The following is a 20,003-nucleotide window of genomic DNA, read 5'->3' as shown; positions in this document are numbered from 1 at the left end:
TTGGAGCTCAACCTAGCTGTGCCATTGAGGAACTAGAGCAAGCACACTTGTATTTTTGTTTGGAACACAGCCCTGCATCCCCCACCTTTACACAATAACCGTTGTTTAAGCAATCCAAAAACAGTCCATAATAAATCGCAACCTGAGTCAGCTGGGCATAACTTGAAAACAGGTTCAATTGCCAACATAACTAGCTAAATTATAAAATACGATCTTACAGTGTTAGGCTTTCAGAGGGCAATTCAGAGAAGGAGATCCTAATTTTGGTGAGCATAGAATAGAGACATGAGTGCATTCAGATGCGTGGTCCGTTGTAAATTTTCTTCACAATACAACATAGGCTCTTTCTGTTCAGGACATTGCAGGCTATAACGCCATGTCATCAAACATAGTGATCATAAAACACGGCATATTACAATGAGTTTTATGATATGAAAATGTGAAGTGCACATTTGGACTCACAGGTGTTTGGCTTCTTATTATGACATCAAAGCGGTATTTATTGTAATCCTCAGCATCTCATCTTTCAAAATATGTAATTTACAGCCTTTACCTCACTCAGACAACAGAAAATGAGCAAAAGTAGCCCAATTAGCAGGAGGGGTGCTCAAGTTCAGAACGACTGTCAGTCAAAACCCATAAAGAGCTGTGAAGCGGAGATCCGAAGCTCTGACATCATGTATAGCATGTTACTGTACAGCCACTGCGTTCCAATTTAGGTCGGTTATCAGTGTCCAAACCTGCCATTTTCAACCCGAATACGGGTATGAGTGTTAAGGGCTAACATTGGCTCTATAAAAAACACTGAATAGTGACAGCGAAACCTGCTCCTCTTCGGAGATGAGCAAAGCTGCTGACCTTTACTGATGACCTCAGGGTTGCCTCTCTCTGCCTCTCCACTCGGTTTCTGCTTCAGCTGTCGGAACAGATAAAAATTCAGCTGATGAAAAGTCTTACGGGTGGACCATTGGCTTCAAACACACAACCAGCGCACAAACAGCACACTGGGTACAACCATAACCTAAATGCAGTCAACACTGGCTGGAGCAAACGAACTCCCTTAGGCTGGGCTCTACTCTGCGGGTGGAGTGATTGCTTCGTTTGCGTAACTTTTAGAGGGAGTTCAGTTTAGTTCAGTTTGCCACTTCTGCTGAAAATGGCATTTCCAGCTCTGCTTGTGTTCAGTGTACACTCTGGCTCTGCAGATACTTTCCTTTCTCGCTATGATCTGTACTAGCCAATTAAATAATTTAAGAACATCTTCAGTAATTAACTACTATGAGTAGTGCTTAGTGGTTCTGGTACAAAGATTATGGTAGTAAAAATTGTGTGCTACAGTACATACCTGATTGGTTGTGTTGGGGGGTGAACAAACATGCTCAAACTCATTGGAGAGAGTCGGGGCAGGACTGAGACATTTCCCACCTGCGATGAAACAAGAACACACAATTCTGAGTGAAAAGTCCTTATGACAGTCCATCAAAACACTCTTCGTAGCACCGGAAAGTATACTAACTGTAACTGTTCTTTGTTCTCCCGTCTTAACTTTCACTAGATCTTCATATGTTTTCCCCAGCTGGTATTTGACCAGCAAAAACTAAGGTAAAATAAAAAATGAACAAAAATGACCTGATGTGCTGGCTGTTTGGCTGGGGGCATGGGAGGCACTTTGGGATAGCTCTGGAACATTGGCAGGAGAGATACCCCTCGAGGTGGGAGGTGTGGTCAATCCACAATCCGAGGACGGACTCCACATCGACACTTTATTCCCAGCGGGGTCGACTTCACAGTGTTGGTTCTGGAAACATGTGCACAGGGACAAGAGGGCCATTTGTGTCTCAAGAGAATTTACATGAATCACAATCAATGGGAATACAGAATAGAATACAATTGTGTAGAATAACTGAATTTTTCAGTGGGAGCTTCAGTGTTTTATGTTATATACTTGGTACACCGAACAAAAATATAAAACGCAACATGTAAAGTGTTGGTCCCATGTTTCTTGAGCTGAAAATGAAATCCCAGAATTGTTCCATACGCACAAAAAGCTTACTTCTCTGAAATTTTGTGGACAAATTTGTTTACATCTCTGTTAGTGAGCATTTCTCATTTGTCAAGATAATCCAGCCACCTGACAGGTGTGGCATATCAAGAAGCTGATTAACAGAATGACCATTACAGGTTTACCTTGTGCTGGGGGCAATAAAAGGCCACTCTAAAATGTGCGGTTTTGTCACACAATGGCACAGACGTCTCAAGTTGAGGGAACTTGCAATTGGCATGCTGACTACAGGAATGTCCACCAGAGCGGTTACCAGATAATTCAATGTTAATTTCTCTACCATAAGCCAATGTCATTTCAGAGAATTTGTCAGTACATCCAAAATGGTGTCACAACCGCAGACCCAGAGTGCCCTATGATGGCACTTATGATATGGGCAGGCATAAGCTACGGACAACGAACACAATTGCATTTTGTCAATGGCAATTTGAAAGCATAAAAATACCGTGACGAGATCCTGAGAACCATCGCGAGGCCCATTTTTATTTAACGGTATCTGTGAACAACAGATGCATATCCATATTTTCAGTCAGGTGAAATCCATAGATTAGGCCCTAATGAATTTATTTCAATTGACTGATTTCCTAATATGAACTGTAAATCTTTGGATTTCAACGTAATCTCACTAATGGGGTGTTTTCGCTTGGAGAACAGTGACACACCTGGTGGAAAGAGGTGTGGGGACTGCAGAGAGAGGACTGGGTCCCTGGTAGCTGGGGTAAGGACAGGGAGAGAGGCGGTCGGCCAACCGATAGGGGGGTAGAGGCAGAGCTACCTGTGTGGGGAGGAGGGGGAAAAAAAACACACCTGGAACATTAATATACACACAACCTGTAAATACAGGCACGCTGATGAATAGCTCAAAACCTCTTTCGACCCCCTGAAGTAACAGACACTGTGGTAGAAAAATACAAAAAAGGCTAATTAAATATTTAACCATTGTTTTTCTACCTGTGAATTACAGCAGTGGCTTAAGCGTGGCTTACAACTAAGTAACCAAGTGGTATTTGGCCAAACTGCTGTTCTAGCCTGTAACTGCATTACTCCATTACAAACAACGGAGTAGCCTGGTCCCAGGTAAGTTTGTGCCGTCATGTCAACTCAATGAGTGCCAAGGAGTTGACATGACACAAACAGACCTGGGACCAGACTAAGGACAGAGCTGTGCTACAATGGTCATATTTTATTAGGATTGAGTTGTATCAAAGTGAATGTGTCAGAGCTCTGACCGAAGCTGCTGAGGAAGTCGGTGTAGGGGCTGGCAGTGTAGTCGAGACCGGACCGTAGGTGATGATGGATGGTGACGTGGTCTGGCATGCTGGAGTAACCCTCCTCACAGGATGCCTCCTTGGGGTCCAGGGAGACTTTTGCACATTCAATCACAATGTCGTGGATCTCAAACCTCTTCCACCTGGCCAAGGGGTTTGACATGACCCCTTATTATTAGTGTAAACTTGGCTGTTGTCGAGTCAGACCTTACAAGTCGAAAGAGTCTTTGGTTGCGTCAAATGGTACCCTATATAGTGTACTACTTTTGACCAGGGCCCTGGTCAAAAATAGTGCACTATATAGGGAATAGGGTGCAATATGGGAATCCTACTTTCTGAGTGCTTACCTGGAGGGGTCCAGCTCATAGTCGTTGGTTCCAGTGACCAATTCGGGATGTATCCGCACATGCCCCAACATCGGCTAAGAAACGAGCAAATTGGTGAGACGGATGACCACGAGACATCTCTTCACACAACATACATTTATGTAGTGTGCATAGATTCTAGGATGGGGTGAGTATGGCGTGTCCTGTTGTACTAACCTTCACTACTTCCTCAAAGGTGTCCACGTTCTCCTTCATACTGTAGTGGGAGCGCAGGTAGGAGACAAAGTTGCAGGGGTACATGCCGTAGAGCCGGTGGAAGAGGGAGTACACACTGGCATGGAGGTGGATCAGATACACCCCGTGCACATGCCCTATGGCCCACAGGGTGGGGTGTGGGGCGAGAAAAGGGGTTAGGCAACATTTCACAATTCCAAGGAAATTACCAAATGAGATCCCAAGGAAATAGATCCTGTCCTGTAGCTAGATGAGCATGAATGCTCTAGTAGTTTAACTACTCAATAGTTTGGCTGTGACTACAATTCACCACACATTTAATGATGGGAAAATCTAATATCAGATAGTACACAGAGAGCTACTGTCCCCTCATCCCAGTTCCTCCTTCCCATGGGACAGGTTATGGGTTTGATCTTAGGGTGTTCCTCCAACCTCTCCTTGACAACCTCCAGCCATTTCATTTATCTCATCTATCCCATTACTAACACACCTGATTCAATTGGTCAACTAATCATCAAAGCCATGAATAGCTGAATCTAGTGATGGAATAGATCAAATAGGTGAAACGGTTGGTAGTCCCAGAGGTGTGATTTGCTGTGTCAAATTGCTGTGGTCTGATGGGCTACGCCCTTTCTAGTAATTGTATTTCTATGTGGGCAATACTGATCTACGTTAAACCACCTGGGTTTTTCAGGCTCCAGGACGCCAGTCGGCCAAAGATGTCAAAGAAGTCGTATATGTGCTGCTTCCCTGCCTGGGGTATCACGGGTAGCAATGTGATCAACACTAGAACTCCAGTTATCAGCACCACCACATCAGAGTCAGTCTAGATTGGGCAAAAAAAGAGAGCGCAAACTCAATGGCTGTGTCCCACATTACATCCTATTCCCTATATCAGTGGAGGCTGCTGAGGGGAGGACGGCTCATAATAATGGCTGGAACGGAGCGAATGGAATGGTATCAAACACATGGAAACCATGTGTTTGATGTATTTGATACCATTCCACTTATTCCGCTCCAGCCATTACCACGAGTCCGTCCTCCCCAATTAAGGTGCCACCAACCTCCCGTGCCCTATATAGTGCACTACTTTTGACCAAGGCGCTGACTGATGTACCTTAAGGCATTTGAGTAAGGAGGTGAGCAGAGGGAAGCGGGTTATCTTGTGCATCCAGGGGGGCTGCTTGCGGATAACGTGCCCCAGGAGGGTAAGGGTGGGCAGTCGACAGGCCGGCTTGGCCATGCACTCGTTCAGCTTGTCCAGGAGGTGCTGCGGGACAACACAGACAAGTTAACATATCCAGTGCAAAGGTGTATTCACAAGGAACTGGACGAAACAGAGGGACTAACCTAAAAGTATTTTTCCAGCTGGAAAACGTTTTGCTATGGTGAGCACTCAATGGCTGCTCATGGAATTCAACAATGGCTTCCGTACGATATTGTCAATTAATAAATAATTCTGTTTAAGATGTGTGGTGAAATTGTTCAGAGCACAATTGTTCAGAGCACAATGTTATGTTTTGAAATCCCTGCGGTAAACCACACTTTATCCACAGAGGCCGGATTGATAGCCTGGTTGCATTTCTGTTTGTGCTATCCTGCCAACTCGTGCCAATGATAATAGGAGTTGGCAGGACAGCACACCGATCTGGGACTAGGCAACTCAATTGGTGCTCCGGGTAAAGATTCCCCTAAAAACAGATCAGGGATCAACTTCTCTATTCTAACCATCTAACCATTAGCGGAGAAAATTATAAACTAACCCAAGATCAGAGCCTCGGGGAAACTTTACCCTACAGTGCTCACCTTGTCATGAGGCTCCCTGACAGAGCAGAGGATGAGTATAGCCTGTGGAGAGCTGTTCTCAAGGTAGTAATCCACAAGGCCATTGAGCAGCACAGATCCCCGCTCTGTTATTCAGAAGGGAAGAATCAACTAATCAATGTAAGTAACATGTTGATGACTAGAGACAACCAGAGCCATGTATTTTTTTTATAGATAGATATAATAGCCATGTATTTATTTATCTCAATATATAGCTCTGGAGACAACGTCAAGAACATAGAGAGGAGGAGATCCTGCCAATACATTAGATGTTGGTTTATTTGTTAATAACATATGCCATTTAGCAGACTCTTTTATCCAAAGTGACAATCATGCGTGCATACTTTTTAAGTATGGGTGGGCCCGGGAATCGAACCCACTATCCTGGCGATGCAAGCACCATGCTGTACCAATTGAGCTACAGAGGACCCAGCACTTGATCATGACTCTCAGTGTCTAATTACTCTTGTGTCATGTAATGGAAAAGGCATCTTCTGTATGGGGAGCTTTGTTAAGAGCCCCAATGCTCGGTCTGAATATTAACACGCATTGCTTGCTGCACTGTTTTGGAAGCATAATGACCTCCTTATCTTTCATATCTGTGAGAAATAAGGTTAAATTGATATACACCTTTATAGGGTAAGTGTTCCCACACGGCCATCTCTCCATGTTACAGCGCTTGTTACAGAAGACAGAGGCGTGTTAGCATAACTCGGGAATTGTAACAATTGCAGATTCGTCAGATGGAGGCACCCATAGCTGTATGGATCTCTGCAAAACTGCTACAGTAAGTATCTTTTTTTATTTGAAGGATTGTCTCGCTGATGAACGATAAGGACCATATGTTTCGGAAAGCGATGATTATTGACGTTTCTATTCTTGTCGGGATAGTAGCTCATATGAAGCAGTCGTGGGCAAAGCTAACCGCTGAAAACTGTAGGGAGTAGGCTAGCTCGGCTTCGATGATTAAAAAGCAAATCAGTTAAAAAATATATATTCAATTTTTACATTAAATGCATTATGCGGGTTGATTAAAACAATTAATAAAAGTCCCATGATGGCAGTGACTGCCCATTACTGCTTATCACTTATTAACCATAATTTATGATGATTTTATTATTTCATTCCAAGTCATCATCTCATCACTATAGAGCTGCTGCCTATGCTGTCTGACAAAAATCACTATATTAGTAGTTATTCAAAGTAAATAAGGCATACTTTTGACTGCTGAATACCAACTATCAATCATTAAAGTCATGTATTTTCTTTAGAAAAAAACAGTAGATAGTGATAGCACTGATGTCAACCAGGCATTCCTATGGAAAACTCCCGATGGCGCATGAAACTGGAAGTGACTGAATTTGTGCACCATATTGCTGAATTGGGCTGAATGGCACCCCTCCCTCATTGTGTATGGTGTATCTCACTGATCATCCCTAAAGCCAAAACCTCATTTGGACGCCTTTCCTTCCAGTTCTCTGCTGCCTGCGACTGGAACGAATTGCAAAAATCTCTGAAGTTGGAGACTTTTATCTCCCTCAACAACTTTAAAAATCTGCTATCCGAGCAGCTAACCGATCGCTGCAGCTGTACATAGTCCATCTGTAAACTACCCACCCAATTTACCTACCTCACCCCCCATACTGCTTTTATTTATTTACTTTTCTGCTCTTTTGCACACCAGTATCTCTTCTTGCACATGATCATCTGATGATTTATCACTCCAGTGTTAATCTGCTAAATTGTAATTATTCGATTTATTGCCTACCTCATGCCTTTTGCACACATTGTATATAGATTCTCTTTTTTTTCTACCATGTTATTGACTTGTTTATTGTTTACTCCATGTGTAACTCTGTGTTGTCTGTTCACACTGCTATGCTTTATCTTGGCCAGGTCGCAGTTGCAAATGAGAACTTGTTCTCAACTAGCCTACCTGGTTAAATAAAGGTGAAATAAAAAATAAAAATAAAAAAATTGCCCAAAAAACGCAAAGGATCATGGTGAAAGTGGCCGTAACTATCAAAGGATCATGGTCGATGTAGTCATTTTCATCCTGCCTGAGCAAGTCAATCTTAATGTCTATGACATGAGGGCGCAAGTGACCTCTAGCCTGTCGGCGTGTGATTGGTCTGTGTCAACACATGGTCCTGTGTGATGTCAAAAGTAATCAGAATATATCACTATTTAATTAATTATCTGGATTTGTAGCAAAAATATATATAATTCAGTGGGTATCGAACTTCATAATAAACTCATTTTTGAGCCCAAAATGGACATTGATTATTATTTTAATTTCCATATGCTTTTTAAAACCTCTACAGGACACCCCCCCCCCCCCCTCAGAAAGCTTAAATTCTTGTTAATCTAACTGCACTGTCCAATTTACAGTAGCTATTAGAGTGAAAGAATACCATGCTATTGTTTAATGAGAGTGCACAGTTATGAACTTGAAAATGTATTAATAAACCAATTAGGCACATTTGGGCAGACTTGATACAACAGTTTGAACAGAAATGCAATGGTTTATTGGATCAGTCAAACTATTGTGAGAGAAATTACAAGATTGTTATAATACTGTTTTTGCATCAAATGGTTGTTTTATGCAACAGAATAAGGGGTTGTTAGAACACTCATCTGTGTGTGTTCTACTGAGGATGGGCCTCTGGGAGATTTAAAACTGACAGAAGATTTACAATGTCTTTGGGTGATAAACCTAAAAGAGACCGCATTCCATAGCATGAGTTAATGTTTCTGTTCTATAAAAAGGTACCAGGGAGAGATGGCTCGGGGCCAGACCCTGGTTTCTACACAATGAGAACAGTTTTTACGTATCTTTCACACAAATCTTAACCTTGTGACCCATTCCATACATCTGTTGTTTGTCAAGTAGACTGAAGGTGGTGTATCTTGGCTATAAAAGACCTTTGTACCTTTGTCTCAATTAATCACCTAAGAGTGATTCGTTGACTAGCCATCATTATCGTAAAGCACTCAATCGATTCACTTTGTGTGTGTTGTATTGACCTGCTCCCTTATTAATAAGTGAATAAAGATTTAGTTGAAGTATGATGTGTGTGTGATAAGTTTGTCTCTCATTTGATGGTAAAGAAATTAACCACCACACTATGCACATACACTGCTGCCATCTAGTGGGCAAAATCTAAATTGCAGCTAAAATTGAATAATACATTGTGGCCTCTCTCTTGTATTTCAAAGATGGGGGGGAATGAAAAGGAAAAAAAACATGTTTTTTCTTTGTATTATCTTTTACCAGATCTAATGTGTTATATTCTCCTACAATTTCACATTTCCACAAACTTCAAAGTGTTTCCTTTCAAATGGTATCAAGAATATGCATATCCTTGCTTCAGGTCCTGCGCTACAGGCAGTTAGATTTGGGTATGTCATTTTAGGTGTAACCGATGTGAAATGGCTAGCTAGTTAGCGGTGGTGCGCGCTAATAGCGTTTCAATCGGTGACGTCACTCGCTTTGAGACCTTGAAGTAGTGGTTCCCCTTGCTCGCTTTGAGACCTTGAAGTAGTGGTTAACCTTGCTCTGCAGAGCAAGGGGAACCACTACTTCAAGGTCTCAAAACGAGTGACATCACCGATTGAAACGCTATTAGCGCACACCACCGCTAACTAGCTAGCCATTTCACATCGGTTACATAGGGAAAACTGAGGGCCTTTTTTTATGTAGCGATACCTTGCGAAGCAACTGCTCTCTGTCCCTCCCTCTAATGTGCATTCTTCTGTCTCTACTCGTAGCATGCGTAAAATAAACACACAGACCGGACAAGTAGGCTCACAATGGATTATGGTCATTTTAGCTAATTACCAAGTTTTTCTGCACTAAACTATGTAGAATATTGGCCTGTTGGAAACTAAAACTCCCTATTACGTCACACATTTTGGGCTTGATCTGATTTATCTCTAGAGAAACTATGCAACGTGCGCATTGAGGGCACAGAAAAACAAATGAAATGGAATTCAAATAATTTAACCAATGTTAGTCAATTACTTGTATTATTGATTTTGTATTGTAGATATGTTATGGTAGAGTGTTGTGCAATAATGTGTTGTGTTTTGTATTGTATGATTAACTTCCGGCGCCGACCGAGATGGCCGCTTCGCTTTCCTAGGAAAATATGCAGTATTTTGTTTTTTTATGTGTTATTCCTTACATTGGTACCCCAGGTAATCTTAGGTTTCATTACATACAGTCGGGAGGAACTACTGAATATAAGAGCAACGTCAACTCACCATCGTTACAACCAGGAATATGACTTTCCCGAAGCGGATCCAGTGTTTTGCCTTCCACCCAATACAATGGATCTGATCCCAGCCGGCGACCCTAAGCGACGCCGTAAAAGGGGCAAACGAAGCGGTCTCCTGGTCAGGCTTCGGAGATGGGCACATCGCGCTCCACTCCCTAGCATACTACTCGCCAATGTCCAGTCTCTTGACAATAAGGTTGATGAAATCCGAGCAAGGGTAACATTCCAGAGAGACATCAGGGATTGTAACGTTCTTTGCTTCACGGAAACATGGCTCACTCGAGAGACGCTAACGGAGTCGGTGCAGCCAGCTGGTTTCTTCATGCATCGCGCCGACAGAAACAAACATCTTTCTGGTAAGAAGAGGGGCGGGGGTGTATGCCTTATGATTAACGAGACGTGGTGTGATCATAACAACATACAGGAACTCAAGTCATTCTGTTCACCAGATTTAGAATTCCTCACAATCAAATGTCCACCGCATTATCTACCAAGGGAATTCTCTTCGATAATAATCACAGCCGTATATATTCCCCCACAAGCAGACACATCGATGGCCCTGAACGAACTTTATCTGACTCTTTGTAAACTGGAAACCACACACCCTGAGGCTGCATTCATCGTAGCTGGGGATTTTAACAAGGCTAATCTGAAAACAAAACTCCCTAAATTCTATCAGCATATCGATTGTGCTACCAGGGCTGGTAAAACCTTGGATCATTGTTATACTAACTTCCGCGACGCATATAAGGCCCTCCCCCGCCCTCCTTTCGGAAAAGCTGACCTCCTACTCCATTTTGTTGCTCCCTGCCTACAAACAGAAACTAAAACAACAAGCTGCCTCGCTCAGGTCTGTTCAACGCTGGTCCGACCAATCTGATTCCACGCTTCAAGACTGCTTCGATCACGTGGATTGGGATATGTTCCGCATTGCGTCCAACAACAATATTGACGAATACGCTGATTCGGTGAGCGAGTTCATTAGAAAGTGCATTGACGATGTCGTACCCACAGCAACGATTAAAACATTCCCAAACCAGAAACCGTGGATTGATGGCAGCATTCGCGTGAAACTGAAAGCGCGAACCACTGCTTTTAACCAGGGCAAGGTGACCGGAAACATGACCGAATACAAACAGTGTAGCTATTCTCTCCGCAAGGCAATCAAACAAGCTAAGTCTCAGTATAGAGACAAAGTAGAGTCGCAATTCAACAGCTCAGACACAAGTGGTATGTGGCAGGGTCTACAGTCAATCACGGATTACAAAAAGAAAACCAGCCCCGTCGCGGACCAGGATGTCTTGCTCCCAGACAGGCTAAATAACTTTTTTGCTCGCATTGAGGACAATACAGTGCCACTGACACGGCCCGCTACCAAAACCTGCGGGCTCTCCTTCACTGCAGCCGAGGTGAGTAAAACATTTAAATGTGTTAACCCTCGCAAGGCTGCAGGCCCAGACGGCATTCCCAGCCGCGTCCTCAGAGAATGCGCAGACCAGCTGGATGGTGTGTTTAAGGACATAGTCAATCAATCCTTATCCCAGTCTGCTGTTCCCACATGCTTCAAGAGGGCCACCATTGTTCCTGTTCCCAAGAAAGCTAAGGTAACTGAGCTAAACGACTACCGCCCCGTAGCACTCACTTCCGTCATCATGAAGTGCTTTGAGAGACTAGTCAAGGACCATATCACCTCCACCCTACCCTAGACCCACTCCAATTTGCTTACCGACCCAATAGGTCCACAGACGACGCAATCGCAACCACACTGCCCTAACCCATCTGGACAAGAGGAATACCTATGTGAGAATGCTGTTCATCGACTACAGCTCAGCATTTAACACCATAGTACCCTCCAAACTCGTCATCAAGCTCGAGACCCTGGGTCTCGACCCCGCCCTGTGCAACTGGGTCCTGGACTTCCTGACGGGCCGCCCCCAGGTGGTGAGGGTAGGTAACAACATCTCCACCCCGCTGATCCTCAACACTGGGGCCCCAGAAGGGTGCGTTCTGAGCCCTCTCCTGTACTCCCTGTTCACCCACGACTGCGTGGCCATGCACGCCTCCAACTCAATAATCAAGTTTGCGGACGACACTACAGTGGTAGGCTTGATTACCAACAACGACGAGACGGCCTACAGGGAGGAGGTGAGGGCCCTCGGAGTGTGGTGTCAGGAAAATAACCTCACACTCAACGTCAACAAAACAAAGGAGATGATTGTGGACTTCAGGAAACAGCAGAGGGAGCACCCCCCTATTCACAACGACGGGACAGTAGTGGAGAAGGTGGAAAGTTTTAAGTTCCTCGGTGTACACATCACGGACAAAATGAATTGGTCCACCCACACAGACAGCGTTGTGAAGAAGGCTTGTCACCAAAAGCACTCACAAACTTCTACAGATGCACAATCGAGAGCATCCTGTCGGGCTGTATCACCGCCTGGTACGGCAACTGCTCCGCCCACAACCGTAATGCTCTCCAGAGGGTAGTGAGGTCTGCACAACGCATCACCGGGGGCAAACTGCCTGCCCTCCAGGACACCTACACCACCCGATGTCACAGGAAGGCCATAAAGATCATCAAGGACAACAACCACCCGAGCCACTGCCTGTTCACCCCGCTATCATCCAGAAGGCGAGGTCAGTACAGGTGCATCAAAGCAGGGACCGAGAAACTGAAAAACAGCTTCTATCTCAAGGCCATCAGACTGTTAAACAGCCACCACTAACATTTAGTGGCCGCTGCCAACATACTGACTCAACTCCAGCCACTTTAATAATGGTAATTGATGGAAATGTAAAAATGTATCACTAGCCACTTTAAACAATGCCACTTAATATAATGTTTACATACCCTACATTACTCATCTCATATGTATATGTATATACTGTACTCTATATCATCTACTGCATCTTGCCATCTTTATGTAATACATGTATCACTAGCCACTTTAAACTATGCCACTTTATGTTTATATACCCTACATTACTCATCTCATATGTATATACTGTACTCTATACCATCTACTGCATCTTGCCTATGCCGTTCTGTACCATCACTCATTCATATATCTTTATGTACATATTCTTCATCCCTTTACACTTGTGTGTATAAGGTAGTAGTTGTGGAATTGTTAGGTTAGATTACTTGTTGGTTATTACTGCATTGTCGGAACTAGAAGCACAAGCATTTCGCTACACTCGCATTAACATCTGCTAACCATGTGTATGTGACAAATAACATTTGATTTGATTTGTATGTAATTGGGTCCCAAGAAGAGTAGGCAGCAGCTAATAGGGATTCAGAACAAATACAAATTAGTTGTTAAAAAAAAATCTAAAATACCCGAAACTTAATTGCTCTGCGGTAAAGGCAGCAGAATGTCACCTAAAGTTTGAGACCTACAGAGAACCATGCAAACACTGACCTATTCTCTCCCTAGTAGCGTGTAGTAATCTCAGCCTGTTGTGGTTGAGTGGCTAGTAGGAAGAGGGGGGATAATGCTGAATTTTGAGTACTGACCTGTGCTGAGGTGGTCATTGAGGACACTTTTGATCTGATCCAGTTCATGCAGATCGGACGACTCCAGGAGCAGGAGGTTGTCGCTCACATTCGGCTGCTCCTTTGCCATTGTGGTGCTGGGATGCCTATGGAACTGTCCCCCCTCTCAAGGTAAAGCCTGCCAGCAACCTGCTGTGCTGTTGTAATGGGCTGGCCACTGCAGGCATTTTGGACACCAAAGAAAATGTGGTCAAACTAAAAATTGAATAATTCATACAGCTGTGCAGTTAGATACACATCAATACTATTAATAGGAACTTACATCATATGACCATTTACTATCAATAATTTGTATTATGCCACGGCTGACTTTTTATTTAATGTTCAACTACAACATAAAGGATGATCAGTGGTGCCTGCCTGGTGGAATTGAGCGCGTGTGTTCAGTTAGCTATTTGTGAATCCTAGTTAGCTAGCTAGTTACAGTAACGTAGTTGGGGAGAGATGAGTAGCAGGAACACTACTTGCGTCAACATATTTCTAAGTTATTACCAATGCAACATATTAAAGACATATTGCAATGAAACGAGAAGAAGTAGCTAATGAAGAAAGCTGACGTTACTGCACAAACTTGATTGAACGCTGCCCCAAAATGTTAGCTAACTATAACCAGACTAGCTAGCCATCTAGCTAGTTGGCTAGCTAACGTCAACTGTTACCAGTAGCTTGTACCGTACTGACAAACTCGATTAATTCATCAACTATTTTGCGGGGACTTATTTATCTTTAATTAAATTATGTACCAGCAAAGTTCAAATTTTAGATTAAAATATTTGTCACGGCGAAAGTAAACACTAGTGAATACATTTTAATACCTTCTACACTTGTTGTTCTCCACAGGGCGCAGCCATGTTGAGCAACCGAAAAGCCCCTCCCGCTCCTGAAATCTACGCAGCACTCTGGAAAAATTATTCACAGCTGTCAACTACAATCCGAGTCCGACTAAATTCTGACCTTCAAATCTGGCACGAAAGTTATAATACATACCATTCCTTTTTTTATTGGAACAATAACACTTTAATATAATATAATTGTGCTCCGTTGACTATGGCGTTGTTGCAGGGGGACTGCCTTGTTGGTTGAGAGGCAAGTTGGATTTCTCGTGACTCACATAGCAAGCCTGTCTGCGCAAGCGTTCTACGCACAAGGGCAAAGTGCTGTAGACCTATCCATTCCAGGCAGTAGGCCTACCAACAGATTTAAATTCATATGCGGTACCACTACAAACAGTAACTGTAAATGGTGCTACAGTATATCACTGTTGAATTGGCATTGCTCAGAAGTTGCACTTACATTTTGTTGCCTGCAATGGTGAATTTATGGAGGTAAGTAAAAAACGAATGATTGGAGTTGCCTAGGCCTGCATACAGGACTGTTAACCGGCTGATGTAAAGCCTTGGCATATTTGGGGAGCTGACAAGTCTTCTGGTCTCAGGCAAGGTTACTCAACACGCAGAGGTGTAGTCCATCGAACCAAAGCACCGGTTGAGCTCACAACGCTTGGGATTTTTTTTATATGGACCTAAATCATGACCCGAGAGAGCATAATTCATTTAAAAAAAAATTGTATCCCCTCAGACTAGAGAGAGGCGAAGGTTGAGAACCATGCGTACTTCCAAAACACGACCCTACCAAGCCGCACTGCATAACAAGAAGAAAACTGCTGATGCACTACCAAATTTCAAAATTGCACCTTGTATTTGAATAGTATATTCCAGGCCCACTATTCAAACTCTCAATAGTAGCCTAAGGGCTCTATTTGAACAGACCTAACGCAATGTCAAATCTTAGCGCTGGCTAAGATTTAGGTTTGGGGGTGTGTGATTTTTTTACAACCAGAATTATGCGAGCAAAAAGGCTGCGGTAATGGAGCGTCAACTAGTCCCAAAAGCCTCCTTAATCTTCCCCCCAAATTAATCAAAGGGCCACCAGGACACTTTGTTTTTACACTGCTGCTACTTGCTGTTTATCTATGCATAGTCACTTTACCACTACCTACATGTACAAATGACCTCGACTAACCTTTACCCCCACGCATTGCCCCGGTACCCCCTGTATATAGCCTCATTATTTTGTGTAATTCTTACAACAACAAAAAAATACTTCAGTTTTTAGTAAATATTTTCTTAACTGCTTTGTTGATTAAGGGCTTGTAAGTAAGTATTTCACAGTAAGGTCTACACCTGTTTTATTCTGCGCATGTGACAAATACAATTGGATTTTGATGAATTAACAATTGTAGGTGTGTCGAGGCGTGATCCCTCACTTGCCAATCAGAACGTGCTCCATGGCTAAATATGTGGTTGCTTCAAGTTGTGTATTTTATGTATTGTATTTTCATCAACTCCAATTATAATGTTTGTCAGTTATAGCTTAGTTTGTTAATTAGACTACAGAAACAAAGTAACTAAATGTAGACATATCCCATATTTGCTAAGAATGTGTAACATGTTTGCAGTACACAATGTTCTAAGTAATAGCATGGCTTCACTATGGAAATATATTGTTAAACATATAATTCGTAATGATATAGGCCTACTGTAAAATGCATTATGTCTGAGCCATGGACATGCCAAACGTTGTCAATAAGAAAGATTAAATTAAAAACAAATCGGCAGTGAATAGAACAAAGCAACTTGCTTTAAATAAGCTATGTCTAAATACAGTTACGGGCACCATAATTGCTCCCCGTGGGCATATAATATTAGGCACAAGACAATGTACACTATGGAGGGTTTTACAGACATCCAAACTTTTCACAGGAGTTGGAAAAAGATCCAGTATAAAAAGAAAGAGGTAATGTCCACTCTACGTACTGCTCCCAAATAAATATATATATATATATATATACACACATACACACACACAGTGCCTTCAGAAAGTATTCACACCCCTTTACCTTTTCAACATTTTGTTATATAGTGGATTTTTTGTTGTTGTCAATGATCAATACAAAATACTCTGTCAAAGTGGAAGAACAATTCTAACATTTGTAAAAAATAAAATAAAATAAAAACACTCTTGATTAGATAAGTATTCAAGCCCCTGAGTCAATACATGTTAGAATCACCTTTGGCATCAGTTACAGCTGTGAGTCTTTCTGGGTAAGTCTCTTAAGAGCATTGCAATATTTGCACATTCATCTTTAAAAAAAATCTTCAAGATTAGTCAAGTTGGTTGTTGATCATTGTTAGACAAACATTTTAAAATCTTTCCGCTTGTATTTTTTAAGTGACTGGGTGTATTGGTCACATGTATCTGACCAATAAGATTGGATTTGGTATCTTTGCGAGGCATTGGAAAACCTGGCCTTTGTGGTTGAATCTGTGTTTGAAATTCATTGCGTGACTGAGGGACCTTATAGATAATTGTATGTGTGGGATACAGAGATGAGGTAGTCATTCAAAAATCATGTTAAACTATTATTGCACACAGAGTGAGTCCATTAAACATAATATATGACTTGTTAAGCACATTTTTACTCCTGACCTTATTTAGACTTGCCATAACAAAGGGGTTGAATACCAATTGACTCAAGACACTTCAGCTTTTAATTTTTTGTTAATTAGTAAACATTTTGAGAAACATTTTCATTTGTCAGTGACAAAATAACAAAAATCAAAATTTAATCCATTTTAAATTCAGGCTGTAACACAACATAATGTGGAAAAAGGGGTGTGAATACTTTGAAGGCCTACCATTGCTGTTGATATGGCAAGTAGTAACTTTGTCACGTGAAAGGGAAACCAACAGGCAAATATAGCGGATTCAGAACAATTTAACAGTTAGGTCCAACAGAGAATTTTTTTTTTTTTTTGACAGAATAAAAAAATAAAAGCAATAAGCAGTTTACCTAAACAGGCTTGCTACAGTCACTGACACCTTTCATGCAATGGCATCGCACATAATCAGTCCAAACTTTTTACAGAAGCGGGACAAAAATTGTCAGAGAAATAAAAAAAGGGGTTCACTATTTTGCTGTTTGTGATATTTTAATAAAACATTGATGGACATGCATTGAAACGTGTTTCTTTCTCGTGGCTTTCTTTTGCAAAAACTATGAATTAATGGACTTATTTTCAAATAATTGTTAACATATAACATCACAAAAGTGTAGGACGTTCACTGTATTAGAGGGAACAATAGGTCTATTTTGCTCCAGAGAAATAGCTCATCATTCCCTTGTTGGCGCAGACGCTAGCTTAGCTTCTAACTAATGTTAGCAAGCTAACATGCTTCTACACCTGCATTGCTTGCTGTTTGGGGTTTTAGGCTGGGTTTCTGTACAGCACTTTGAGATATCAGCTGATGTAAGAAGGGCTATATAAATACATTTGATTTGATTTGAGCTATCAAGCTAGCTTTTCTTAGCAGCTTGTACACAGCCCACAGTCCTTACGGCTAGAACCACGGATTGTCCCAGGAGTGTGCCTGTTAGAAACAGCAACAAACAGCAGGGATTCAATCTGCCCTTTCTGGAACTGTGAGGAGTAACTGCATAGCCTACGTTGCTACCATAACAAAGACCAAAGCCGGTTGGAGTACCGTTGAGGACATTGGGGTGTCTCTATTATAGGTGAAGGATATTTTAAACAAACAAAATGAGTTCTACAAGCAGTTGTTATAATAAGAAAATAGCTTAACGTATTGTGTCCAAATACTTGTGGAGTCAACGAATAAAAGAATGGACAATCTGACCAGAGAGGTCTAGGACCTGAAGAACAGTTTGCAGTTTTCCCAGGGTTAGCTCGATGAGTGAGGACATCAGTTCTGTATGTGAATGCATGATAACAATGACAGAGAACTCAGATTCTCCTGAAACAACATTGTTGTGGACTGAATTGCAGAATCTCCTCCAGACCTGGACGGAGTCTGAGGACAAAGTGAGGGAAATTATCACTTAGAAACAGAATATGGACCACAAGAAGAGTGAGGTGGAGTGCGCCGACAGGACTGGAAAACCCAACACCGGCCCAGGTGACAGGCCCAGGCCAATAGTGGTCAAGTTCCTGAGGATCAAGGACAAGGTAGCTGTTCTGGAAAGAGCCAAGAACTTGTGCGGAATGTCTAGAACTATCCTGAAGCTGTGTGTCCGGAGAGGAAAGATATATTAGCCATTTTTGAGACTCACTTAGATCATTCCTTTGACACAGCAGTAGCAATACAAGTATATAACATCTACAGAAGACACAGAAATGCCTATGGGAGAGGTGTTAATGTATACAGTGCAATCGGAAAGTATTCAAACCCTTTGACTTTTTCCACATTTTGTTACGTTACAGCCTTATTCTAAAATTGATTAAATTGTCCCAAAGCCACTCCTGTGTTGTCTTGGCTGTGTGCTTAGGCTCGTTGTCCTGTTGGAAGGTAAATCTTCAGCCCCAGTCTGAGATCCTGAGCACTCTGGAGCAGGTTTTCATCAAGGATTCTGTACTTTGCTCTGTTCATCTTTCCTTTGATCCTGACTAGTCTCCCAGTCCCTGCCTCTGAAAAACATCCCCACAGCATGATGCTGCCACCACCATGCTTCACCCTAGAGATGGTGCCAGGTTTCCTCCAGACGTGACTCTTGGCATTCAGGTCAAAGAGTTCAATCTTGGTTTCATCAGACCAGAGAGTCTTGTTGTCTCATGGTCGGAGACCTTTAGGTGCCTTTTGGCAAACACCAAGTGGGCGGTCATGTGCCTTTTACTGAGGAGTGGCTTCTGTCTGGCCACTCTTCCATAAAGGCCTGATTGGTGGAGTGCTGCAGAGATTGTTGTCCTTCTGGAAGGTTCTCCCATCTCCACAGAGGAAATCTGGAGCTCGGGTTCTTGGTTGCCTCCCTGACCAATGCCCTTCTCCCCCTATTGCTCAGTTTGGCCAGGCGGCCAGCTCTTGGAAGAGTCTTAGTTGTTCCAAACTTCTTCCATTTAAGAATGATGGAGGCCACTGTTCTTGGGGACCTTTAATGCTGCAGAATTTTTTTGGTACTCTTCCCCAGATCTGTGCCTCGACACAATCCTGTCTCGGAGCACTACGGACAATTCCTTCAACTCATGGCTTGGTTTTTGCTTTGACATGCACTGTCAACTGTGGGACCCTATATAGACAGGTGTGTGCCCTTCCAAATCATGTCCAATCAATTGAATTTACACCAGGTGGACTCCAATCAAGTTGTTGAAACATCAGGGATGCACCGGAGTTCAATTTCAAGTCTCATAGCAAAGGGTCTGAATACTTATGTAAATAAGGTATTTCAGTTATTACTTTTTTTATTTGTAAAAATAATGTTTTCGCTTTGTCATTATAGGGTATTGTGTGTAAATTGATGATGAAAAATAAATTCAATACATTTTTGAATAAGGGTGTAATGTAACTAAATGTTGAAAAAGTCAAGGGGTCTGAATACTTTCTAAATGCACTTCCGAATTCAGCGCTATATCCCTGCAATGCTTAGAGAAGATATTG

General features: G+C 42.3%; 1 protein-coding gene across 5 annotated transcripts in view; it reads right to left on the bottom strand.

Moving 5' to 3' along the window:
* The window catches only part of tsc1a (TSC complex subunit 1a), a 49,686-nt gene extending 34,673 nt beyond the window's left edge, over nucleotides 1-15,013 (bottom strand). For 2 of the 5 annotated variants that reach the window (XM_071402324.1, XM_071402327.1), the window contains exons 1-13: nucleotides 14,541-14,690; nucleotides 14,369-14,452; nucleotides 13,515-13,710; nucleotides 5,697-5,800; nucleotides 5,008-5,160; nucleotides 4,572-4,716; nucleotides 3,873-4,027; nucleotides 3,678-3,751; nucleotides 3,292-3,473; nucleotides 2,725-2,837; nucleotides 1,630-1,798; nucleotides 1,346-1,425; nucleotides 859-916 (exon numbers count right to left, since the gene is read on the bottom strand). In XM_071402324.1, coding sequence (XP_071258425.1) covers nucleotides 859-916; nucleotides 1,346-1,425; nucleotides 1,630-1,798; nucleotides 2,725-2,837; nucleotides 3,292-3,473; nucleotides 3,678-3,751; nucleotides 3,873-4,027; nucleotides 4,572-4,716; nucleotides 5,008-5,160; nucleotides 5,697-5,800; nucleotides 13,515-13,623 — 1,342 coding nt within the window. In that variant the 5' untranslated portion in view covers nucleotides 13,624-13,710; nucleotides 14,369-14,452; nucleotides 14,541-14,690. Of the gene's footprint in view, nucleotides 1-858; nucleotides 917-1,345; nucleotides 1,426-1,629; nucleotides 1,799-2,724; nucleotides 2,838-3,291; nucleotides 3,474-3,677; nucleotides 3,752-3,872; nucleotides 4,028-4,571; nucleotides 4,717-5,007; nucleotides 5,161-5,696; nucleotides 5,801-13,514; nucleotides 13,711-14,368; nucleotides 14,453-14,540; nucleotides 14,697-14,846 lie in introns of those variants that run through there. The other 3 variants (XM_071402326.1, XM_071402325.1, XM_071402328.1) reach the window with 3 other exon arrangements.
* Between the last annotated feature and the right edge of the window lie 4,990 nt (nucleotides 15,014-20,003).

The sequence above is a fragment of the Salvelinus alpinus genome, chromosome 5 (assembly GCF_045679555.1).
Source record: "Salvelinus alpinus chromosome 5, SLU_Salpinus.1, whole genome shotgun sequence".
In the NCBI taxonomy this organism is placed as follows: domain Eukaryota; kingdom Metazoa; phylum Chordata; class Actinopteri; order Salmoniformes; family Salmonidae; genus Salvelinus; species Salvelinus alpinus.
Note: the sequence above shows the minus strand (reverse complement) of the source record. Positions and strands in the feature narration are given on the sequence as shown.